This window comes from Nestor notabilis, unplaced genomic scaffold (assembly GCF_000696875.1).
Source record: "Nestor notabilis isolate BGI_N333 unplaced genomic scaffold, ASM69687v1 scaffold13223, whole genome shotgun sequence".
NCBI lineage: Eukaryota > Metazoa > Chordata > Aves > Psittaciformes > Psittacidae > Nestor > Nestor notabilis.
Window position 1 is genome coordinate 25,507 of NW_009920686.1, and position 11,517 is coordinate 37,023.

General features: G+C 36.3%; 1 protein-coding gene across 2 annotated transcripts in view; it reads right to left on the reverse strand.

Moving 5' to 3' along the window:
- Positions 1 to 253: 253 nt before the first annotated feature.
- SPRED1 (sprouty-related, EVH1 domain containing 1) overlaps positions 254 to 11,517 on the reverse strand; it is a 24,627-nt gene continuing 13,363 nt past the window's right edge. Inside the window, exons 5-6 of one of the 2 annotated variants that reach the window (XM_010010803.1) lie at positions 6,789 to 6,947; positions 254 to 2,028 (exon numbers count right to left, since the gene is read on the reverse strand). In XM_010010803.1, coding sequence (XP_010009105.1) covers positions 1,369 to 2,028; positions 6,789 to 6,947 — 819 coding nt within the window. In that variant the 3' untranslated portion in view covers positions 254 to 1,368. The remainder of the gene's footprint in view (positions 2,029 to 6,788; positions 6,948 to 11,517) is intronic. The other variant, XM_010010804.1, reaches the window with a different exon arrangement.

Below are 11,517 nucleotides of genomic sequence, written 5' to 3' on the forward strand. Positions count from 1 at the left end.
AAAGCCATAACAAGTACCTTACACGATATACCACCGCACAGACACATACATTCTCTCTCTCTTTCTCCCCACTTCCCCATCCTCCCTCTGAACTTCCTCAATTAAGAAGTTCACTACAGTTTTGCCTGGGCTGTTAATTTATTTCTCAAGCTAAGTCTTTTGTTGTTGTTTTTGAACAAAACACACAGTACTTTTTTTCTTGCCCATTCAAATAAGAGAAAGTTGAAGTTCAAAATAATGAAAACAATTTCACTTTTGTTATTAATCTTTTGTTTTAATCATAGTACTTGATAAACAGCTGAACAGGATCCTAGTTTAACAGAAGGATAAACAAGAACACTGATGACAATGTTACAACTGCCTTAACGTACCTTTTGCTTAATGAACATCTGAATATGCAATAAGGTATTTTTGGAGGACACCCCAAAAGAAAACAACTTGCTGGTTGAGCAACAGAAACAACTTCCTTTTTGCTATTATGTTGAAATCAAAGTCATTTATATATAAAAATAAATGTTATGTTCTAACAAGAACATTTTAGACAATTACATCTGTGCTTAACAAAAAAATATTGGTCACTCAAGACTAGAATAATTAATATTTTAAAGGTTTTTAGATTATCAGAATGTATGGATACAACTCAACACAAACTGTAGCTGAAGGGAACCAGGACTGAAAATATCAATTTGTCCATCTGGAATAAAAATGCAACTAAATTAACTAATTAAATATTTAAAATACTACCATGGAATGTGACAGTAGATATGGTCCATACCTACTATATCAGAGGGAAGGAAAGTTTAACATGTAATAATTCGTACCTTACACATTTAGTTAAATATAAACATTTGTTATTTATACATAAAGTTGCTTCCAAAAAACTATTAATAAGTGATTTAGTTGCACTTAAAATCAGTTTCATTTCTCATTTGCCGAGTATTAACTTTTCTTAATCTTAAATCAACTGTCACTAGTGCACTTTTAGTTAAAATTTCCCCTCAGGTAAGTTTTAATCCTTTTTAAAGAGCCCCCTCACCTAAACCATGAATGTACAAAGTGGCAAAAGTTAATCCCTTTTAGTATAATCATAGTTTATATACTCATTTTATAGCCAATAATAAGAATAGGCTTTCCTTTGCAAAATCTCCTTCACAACTTGCAACAAATGCCACGCACTCAAAGGAAATAGTTAGGCGTGGCTAGCACTTGTAAAATGCCAAGGTCTGACAAGTCTTGTTGCTTCCTCCACATCAAGCATCTCTTACATGAAAGAAGATTCCCTTCAGCTTGCCAAAAAGCTTCCACAAATCCAAGTTAGATGCTTCCTGGAAACAAAGATTTTTCAGCTCTGTTTGGCACAAGACTGATTCATCCCGCAGCTTTATGCTTTCCTCCACAGCACCCACACACCTCACCGCAGTGATGGCATGCTCTCAAGGGGAGGTAGCAGCACATACATGGAGCAATGAACGAGAGTGCCACCAGTGCTAACCAGCGTAAGCAGAACTTGTCATCACTAGTGTCACATGAGCAAGGATCAGAAAAATCTCCTTCAGAGTCTGACATGCAGTGATACAGCATGCTCTCTGCGCAAAGCATGCAACTGACTTGGTAGATACATCTTTTAATAGGATCTGGCGCATCTTGACATTTTCCTCTGCCATTATCTTCATGATTAAACCTTTCCTGGCAGTATATACAGCGGGAACGCTCACCATCCTCTTTTCTTCTTTTTGAGTTTTTAAATTTTGATGAGGAAGGCTGAGTTTTAAATACCACAGAACTCTTTGAGTCTTTCAGGGAATTCAACTTAGTTCCATCTCCACATGGGTATAAATAGTCAGATTTTTTACTGTCTGATTTAGAAAATGGTATATTTGAGTCTGCGTCATCCCTCTCCAGGTCGTTCTTCCACATGTCAGGATGCCTGTAGTCTGCATAACGACGTATCAAAATGTCACGAGGGTTTATCCTAACAATTTCATCTTCATCCTGAAAACTAACATGTCTGATTGACTTCAGTGGCACCTGAAACGGCAAAGCAAGATAAGTTCACTATAGTGAATCCCAAATTTATGTCCACCTACGATGTAAAACTTAGATTAGAGAATGAAAAACCAGGATTTTTTTCCTTGATGCTTGAAGATAAAAATTTCAGCCTATTGTCTTACTAGCACAATTTATAGACTTCTGCACAGTAATCAGACTTTTCCATGATATTAGGACCATTAGCTTTAGTATTCTTTCCTGACTTTTTAGTATCTCATAAAAGCTTTGGATATTTTGGTATCCGCATAAAACTTGACACTGTTCTTTGAATTATGCTCAAAATTCAGATTTTAACATCCTCCAGTGGCAATTAATTCCACAGATCAATTACACTTCACATGAATGTGCTTATTTCACATCACTGATTATCCACTGCTTTAGGATTTCGCATTCCCTGATACATTCACTGAGTTACCTAGGGAAAACTTTATTCCTGCTCTAAGTTTTCAAGCTTCCTCTACTTTTGCAACAGGAGTATTGAATTCAAAGCTGTATTCCAGGTAAGGATTTTGCCATATGATGACTAATATTCAGTGGCATGATCAATCAAAACTAGTGGCTTCAAAATGCACCTTCCCTTAGCTAATATAGAGTACTTAAATTGATTAGTTTAGGTCACTGGCATGCAAACACCTAAGTACTTTTAAAATTCTCAACTTATAAACTGACCATAATTCACGTCCTTTTATCTCAAAAGGCGAGTAAAAGGGAATGTGCTAAACACATAGAAAAGAAACAGCGGAGAGATAAGACAGAGTTCTTGTTTATTCTGCCTAATGATCAAAGGGCATGAAAAAATTGTTGAAGGTGGCAAATTTGAATCATCCAAATTGAAATGCTGCAGACCTTAGATATTAAGACAGTGAACTGCCACTAAATGTTATTGAAATAACATTACAAGTGACTTCCAAGAAAAGGTACAAGTAATGACAGGATAAAACATTTAGCACGTGCATGGAAGGAGTTTGCAAAAATAGCAGATAGTGAGCAAAAAATCAGAAGTCTCAGTATGCCCCAGTGTTCCTGCCTCGTATTTTGCTACACTGTGGGGCTATTATGATCAGATCCAGAATATAAGCAAGTTCCAAGTCAAATTTCACCTTTATCTCCTGTCAAGTGCACAACCAACCATCTCACAGTAAAGACTGAAAAACACCCACTCCTCAACCCACTAGCCTTACAAAGCCTTCCAGAATCATGAATTATTTGGGAATGCATCTTTGGCATCAGTATTGTTGCTTTGAGAGTTTTACCTTATTAGTACTGATTAAATTAATGAGAATTGATATTTCACCATTCCATTGTCTAGGACAACAGTAGAAATACATGTTCCTAATCTGTGGTGTGTAGCAGCGAACTACTGCAGATGATATCTTAAATTAACACTCTTCTGTTTCACTTTGCACATATCTATGCTTCTACTACACTGAAGTCTTCATGCCCCTGATTTTGGGGGAGGAGGCAGAAGAGGAAAGAGGGAAGACAGCTGGAAAAGAGGAAGGAATAGCTTCTTAAAATATATCAGCTCCTGATTATGTAAGAATACCTGTAGCCTGCTTCAACCATCACTTCCCTGCTTAATAATCCTTGTGTGGTAAGTACAGAACTGTAATTAGAGCTGCTTTGCCCTGGGAGTTTCAACTGGAGTATGCTAACATGAATAATATTTCTTTTCTTGGCTCCAAGCCATGTAGCTGGACTTCCACAGGGTCTCAAGAATACAGGATGAAGAAAGGTTATATCCTATTCAGCTAACGTCAGTGCTCTTCCGTACTTCCACAGGCTCCCATGGAAGCAGTTAGGCCTCCCCTTTGCTTATAAAAGTAGAGCGCTTCCCACTTCTGTTTTCAAAGAACAGAAAGAGCCTATCGTTTTAGCATCAATAACTAGCTATGGCTAACTGGCTTGTTTGAACAGTTAATAGCATAAATTTAAAGGAAAAAGCATCAAAAATGGCATTACAACTCTGTATGTTCTAGGCACAAAGGATCCTACCCAACTGTCCACACAGAATATTAGAGGCATGCATTTAAGACATTAAATAAAACCCATTGTTTAAAAGAAAAAAAAAAAACCCAAAACCTCAAACCAAACGCCCCACACCCTCAACCTCCCATTCCCCCAACAGCCATTAAAGATCACTACAAATACCAACAACTGTAAAACCTGACCTCTCCCCAGTCTTTGAAGGCTCTTTATTTGTTTGAGCAGAACACGCCACATACATAGAACTCATTTCTTTTTCTCAAGTCCCCAGCCAAACATCTACTAAAATGCTTAAGGTCTGACATGTGACAAACAAGGCAGCATTACGTTCTTCATGCAACTGATATTAAGAAATCATTTTTTAAGAAAGGAAGTGGGAAACGCTGGAAAACAAGTGAACAGGAGACATGTTGGAAAAGCTTTATAAATAAAGTGCTTACACACTGGGTGTTTAATGGGACCTATAAGAAAGCATGAGATACGTGAAACCTTCAGAACAGTACACAATCCAGATTCAGTTAGGTACAAATACCAGCAAAATTCAACCAGAATAATGCACATCATCCTCTAGGCATTCAGCTGAAGCAGGAAAGGAAGAAGAATATGACAGCAAACTGAAATTCCATAGAGAATCTCATTATGAACACGACTAGCCAACTGGAAATTAGGCAGAAAATTTTTGTTGACATGACTGAACTCAGTGGAATTACACCTTACTTGATGAGGTGCACCTCTAAACAAGACACAGACACTTGCTTGGTACTGTAGCCTTCACTGCCTCCCCTCAAACAGATATACCTGGATTTGCTCAGCTTGCAACTCCACAACATGAGGACACCAGCAACTAAATATATCACCACAAAGTACTACATAAAAGTTAAAGGGACATCAATTTATCAGAAACTGAAGAGTGGACGGACTTGGATATTTTTTAGTAACAGTCAAAGTATTACAGGTAAAGATCTGAACTGTCATTAATAATATTAATCATTTATAAACAACAGATATAAATAAAAACCTAGAATAATAATTATTAATAATATTAATAACAATAATATAACATTAATAACAGTCTGGGCTTTTCAACTTACTAGCACAGTGAGTGTTCAAAATCATGTATACAAATCTAAACAAACCAGGTATTTGCCTCAAGATCTGCAGTGACACGTAGTCACATGCATGGCACTCAGCAGAGACAGTGCACTATGTGCACATACTGAATGTGAGATTTTGCTGACTTGCCTGTGTTTTAAATGTGTGCACCACAGGACCATGCAGAAAGCATGGGGTGTCAGATGCAGGTGGTGCTATAGTATGAGAAAAATAATTTAAAGAACATCTACTTAAATTTCTATGGTATCTCCCGTAACTTCAGTCTACAAGAAATGAACTGTCATTTCAAAGAAATTCCTATTTAATTTTTATTAGATAGACACTACGCAGCATACATAGCTTAAATTATCATTTTTTCAGTAGCCAGTTCTATATGTGCTCTTAAAACATGCAAGTATCTTAAGACCACTGCACTTTCATTTACAATGAAGACTAACAGCACATACATCACTGGTTACTGTAGCTGTTAAGTGTTAGCTGCAATAACCTGATTACCCATCTATTCTACTCTACGATCTTTGAAGGTGAAGGGGAAGAGGAAAAATATGTATCTCTTGATGCACAGAACAAACAAAAATGACGTGACTCATACAAAGAGAAAATGGAGCAGATCAATGATTAAAAATCAGTTCAAAATTTCAAGTTTCTTAGTTTGTTCTTGTTTCTTTTGCCTAATAAAGCAGTTAGAAAACAGCTGATACAAGACCTTCTTTCATACAGTCCTTCTTTCTTTGCAATAATGACCAAGGGTATTAAGAAGCTGTATTTCAAACAGCATCATTTTCTGAACTAGCATTCACAACTACTTGAATTTGTGTTCTGCTTTGACTTTTGTTAAGCTTATTCTAAAAAGCTTTCCATGTGTTTGCTTCTAGGCATAAGACCCTCAAAGTAATTATTATCCAACTCACTGTTAAGTCTACTTTTACAACCTTCAAAAACAGTTATTTGAGGCTTAGAAAAAAGCAAAATCTATGTTGTTAAAAGTTGTAACATTGTCTAATCTTTTAAAGCTATTTAAAAAATGTCTGTACATCAGCCTTCCTTATGTTAGTGGGCTGTTTTCTCTTTTAAGAATCTATTCACCAATAACTTAATACTTTTCATGCATAACAGATATACTGTTTTCCTTTCTGTACCAAAATAGAATATTTTAGTTTAAATGGGGAGTTAGAAAGTATATATAACATATTTCAATATAAATATTTAGCAAAAGCGCCCCACTGTGTAATGCACCCAATATCTTTTAAAGATACCTTTCAATATTTCTAATTAAAAAAAAATTGTATACATGCAACCGATATTGAGCTCATGCCCAACCAATGTTTTCTGAACAAATCTCACCAGCTTTTCAAGGCTGCAGATACTGAAGCCTGTAATACAGAAATCTGACTTCGAAGAAAGTGAAAGGTTTATTCATGCTGTCTGCTGCACCACAAGCATAGGTAAATACCTTCGCAAAGCCTTACCTCTGCCATAACAACACTAGTATTTCAGCTGCAAAGCTTATACTGATCATTTCAAGAAGTTGAGAGTATAATACTACATACAGGGACTTAGAATGAAAGTGCAGAAACTACACACTCTGGTGTTAATGCAACAAGTAAAGTAAGAACCACTTCTTTTATCAGTAGTCTTACCTGGTTAGGTTGGCTAGGAAAACAGGCTCTCCTGGTGTTGAAATCCTCAAATGCTGAAGGCCTTAAATTTGCACTGTTGTAAGGTTCACTGGTTACTACAGTTTCATGTTGGAAAAGGTGATCTTTCATTAATGCACCTGATGTATTTTCTTGAGCAGTCTAGATAGAATACATAAAAACACTCTTGAAATGATTTTCCATTTACACAAAAAAACTCACAAAACTCACGAAGTTCATACACGAATGCATTAATACTCTACATAACGTGTTAGAGGCATCTATAAACGAAGTATTTTTAAATACGCATTTTTAAAGTACTTAGAAGTACACAAGTATTTTCTTTACTATTAGTCAGCCTTGGAAAAGAGGAGTTCCTTCTCCGCAAAGCATACACAACTCAGGCATTAATGATCCACACCTTTAACTCAGTTAGCAAATCAGTCTGAAGAACTTCTTTAAGGAAGGAGATATAAGCCCAGTCTCTGTGATTATGCTTTCTTTAACTACCCATGAGGCTGGGTAGTTATACCTATACAACTGGAGGAAAAAATTTGAGGCTAGTAAGGCAAAAGCTAGTCAGATCTTTTAATAAATTAAAACTAAGATCAGCTGAAAAGGAAGAAAGTCAGTTTCAACATAAAGTGGCTCAATTAAAGTATCTAATTACAGCAAGTGTGTATTAAACAACTAGTGACCATCTTTTTGAAATTAAGGTTCTATCAGGTAATTTGATACAAAAATGAGACCATGTGGCAACATATAATGAGATATCTGCAGGATGTGTGCCACTGAAAATAAGGAAGAGGAAGAATGTTTCAGTGGAATATTGGCTTGTGACACGATCCAATTTCTGAAAAGAATAGAAAAAACAAACAGTTCTCATTCTTTAAGCTTAACTGACTGGGAAACACTTAGGATACAGCAGGATATTGATACAAATCCCACTGAGCTGCCAAAAAATGTACTGTTCAATGTTTTGTTTGCATTGAGAGATGCTGTAAAGTTAACTGGCTACTATAATCTGACAGCACTGAGAAAATTCTGGCATCATACAACTTTCAGCAACGAGAACTTTATGTTTCAGCTTTATTGTAAAGATTTGTATATATTAAGGAAACATTAAGGGGAAACAACAATCCTTCAGAAAACTACTGAGGCAGAGGCACACCTGAAGGTTTGGCAGGTTAAGCACTAACACAGAACCATTAGTTTTCATTTATCAAAATACTTAAGGAACTTACTCTGGTATTACATGAGCACATCATACATAAAAGCCTAATGTATCAAGGTCTAGACATCTAGACAAAGTGCAAGTAGCTGTTCTGTAGGTGATCCTTCAGAACGAAAACCATCACATCACTAAGAATTTCTGTATTGTTCAGAAGCACTCTGAGTGGAAAAATATTAGAATTAGTAATTAATAATCAGCTTTAATTAATACTAGAGAGCATACATCCCACGAAAGACAAGGGCTCAGTCAGGTTAAAGTTTCACTGAAAAATTTTGAAGATGGGCAAAACTCAAGGAAGAAGCACTTTTTGTAGATCCTTGAGCATGATACCACCACTAAGCAATCAATCCTGTTGTTGTCAAGATTAAATTTTCTGGTCAAACACTGTTGGGAAAGGAGTACAAAAGAGACATTGAAATGACTGGCAGGAGTTAGATTTCATGGATGTATACGTATTTTAAGAGCAAAAAACCATCAAATATTAGAGCAGTATGAAACACATTCCTAGCAGGAGGTACTCCTGCAGGTACATTGCCCAATGACATAAAAAGCTTCCAAAACACTGGTTCAAACCACTGGAGAACTGCATTCAGAATGAAGAAGAAATGCCTACAACTATTTTTGGTTTGAGCAATGTTGTAAATGCTTACAACAAGCAGAAACTATTTAAACTAGGAACACGCTTAACAGCTAGAAGCCATTTTACAGAAACCACAGTGATAAGCACTACCTAACCTCCTTACCTCCCCCCAGCTATTATCAATTTGAGTGGTCTAGGGAGAAGGACGAGAGCTGCAAAAACTACTCCTCCTTCCTTCCCAGGGGAAAAAACACGTACTCTCCACAAGCCAGTTTTATCCCTGGGTGAGATTTGCAACAGCCTGCATTATTTCCTGTTCCTGCAAGTGATTCACACCTTTTTTTCTTCAGAAATAAACTACCTACACTATAGAGCAAAAAGGACACACGCACATACTCATACAGAGACATACACACACACACATACACTCCCCTTGGCAGTTCAGAAGGGCTCCATCTATTAAAGGATACAGGCACGGATAATCTATTACAGTGCTAACTAGCAGTGCCAGACACTGATGTATGAAATACAAACCTTAATCCTAAAGCAAGCCTTTGTGCCCTATACACAGCAATCACACAGGAACGCTTTTACAGAATTCCAACACAGACACCACCATTCAAGTTAACTGACTTCAAGGACAAATTTGGGGGTGGCAGGAGACAGAGAACGGCATCCGACCTTTGTAAGGCAAGAACTCATGAGACAGTTTCTCGGAAAGCACAACACTCAGCCTACCAATCTGGACGCTACAGGTAAGCGGACACAGCCTAACTTCTGGTATTTATGAAAAATCAAAAGCCATCAGGTTAGTTATGATTTTATTCAGCCTATAAATACTCTGCAGAACCTCAGAAATGCCAGATCAATATCCTGAACTCTGCATTTTTAATTAAACTGATAGTTTAGATATAGCCAAACCACATCTATTAGTATCAAAAAGGCTTCCTTTGGATGACACTTCCTGCTCCAATGAGATGTTCTATGACAAAGTCACAAACACCTGAAAGTCCACATTTATAATGGAAACACTGACAACCTGAAGGAAGAGGCCCTTGAAACAAGAACGCTATTGTATTAGACATGCATTAAATTAAAAGGAAACATGTAAAGTTTTCCACAAGAATTAAACTTCGTATATTAAGTATACAGAATATTACACACAAACACAGATGCACACATTCCCCCTTTCTACTGTCCAAAGCAATTACACCGCCCACATTCAATATCCTTTAACCACAGCCTGCAAAGTACAGTACTGGCATAGGTTATTCAGTATCATCTGTAAAGTAACCTACGCCAGTTTTTAATGCACAACGGAAATCTGGTTTGCTCCCAGCTGCTGGTATAATAATTACTGTCCTATGGTTGCTAAGAGATACTCTGAATTTTTTTCCAAGACTACTAAAACATTTCTGTGCGCGCAGGCAAAAGGATGCTGGGTAAAGCAATAAAATGACTCCAGCTGTAGCTCTCCAGCAGAATTCAAAGCCAGATGACAGCTGTAGAGAAAATGAAAACCAGACTGAGCTTCTCCTTCAAATTTTCTCTTCTTACTTCTCCCAGTTTGCCAAAGTCTGGGAGAGAATTCAACATTGTTCTGCAAACATTGTTAAAAATGTTCTGTTCTAAGTAAGTTTAATGATTACACAGAAGGATGGATAAGAGACCACATTTCCGTTGCATCCCAGTTCCTTTATTTATTTCCCACGAGGCCTGAAAATCTGCTAACCAACATAAGAAGCATTTAAATGTGGTTTCTTCTTTTTTTTTTTTTTTTTTTTGTGAATAAATGATAAAGATTTCAAAAACATGTGAGTAACTTCTTTCTGCTTTAGCCATTTTTAAGACAGATGGAGCAACTATTTTCATATTTGGCAAGGAAACTACTATAATCAGGTATATATTACTTAGATTACTCTGAATGTTTTGTACAGTTTCAAGTAAAAAAATAAGGCATTTGAGATGCATTTTGCTTTCAAGTCTGTTCTACCTGAATATATAAAGCGTACTAGAGGTTTTTAGGGATTCCAAGAAAGGAACTAGTAAACTAAAGCATAACTTTGAGGAAGTTGGAGAGAGCTGGAGATGTGATACTGATGAGGGGCGGGGGGAGGAAAGACCTCTTATTTTTGAATACTGCTATACAAAAAAGCTTAATAAGCCCAAATAATTTTGGCACAGTGTATTAGACTTATTTTAAATTGATAATATAAACTAGTATTACTTTCAGTTCTAGGAACTACACCTAGGCAGTTTATTCAGTGCACTAAATATTGCTAATCTTTAGTCGTTTATCACGTATTTTCTTCTCCATAAAAGCAATACAGTGTTAAGAGTAAACAATTTCATATTTTCTTCCAAGTCATAGCATCAAGTCATTATTGTAAAATAAAACTTCTGCAAACCTTTTGTTAAAGACAAAATAAACTGAATGGTCACTAAATAGTGCATTTACAAAGAGGTCACTAAATAAGAGTATTTACAAAGAGGCATGTAAGCCATTTATGTTCTCCCTGCCTGCACCAATACGCTTAAGACGTATGTAAGTTCCAGGCCTTTCCCCCTTCATATTGACAAAAAGTCCAATGCACCAGTGTCTGAAAGAACAAGCCAAACTTTTTTTTATGCTTGTACCTTATCAGTCTAAAGTTTTCTTCTGCCAGTAGTAAGAAACTCAAGAGCATAAGCACTTCATTTCTTATTACTTCAAAACTGTTAAAATGTATTGCTAGCCTATAAATAACACCACTATGGCTGAATCAACAAAACCTTAAAGAAATTAACTCAACTGCTCCATTTTTCAGTTCTCAAAAGTAAGACTTATGCATTTCAGTATCCAAAACCCACAGAAAAATACTTCTAGATGTGCAAGCTCTAGATTTATTTAATTAGATATACTTCTAAGAAAAAAGAAG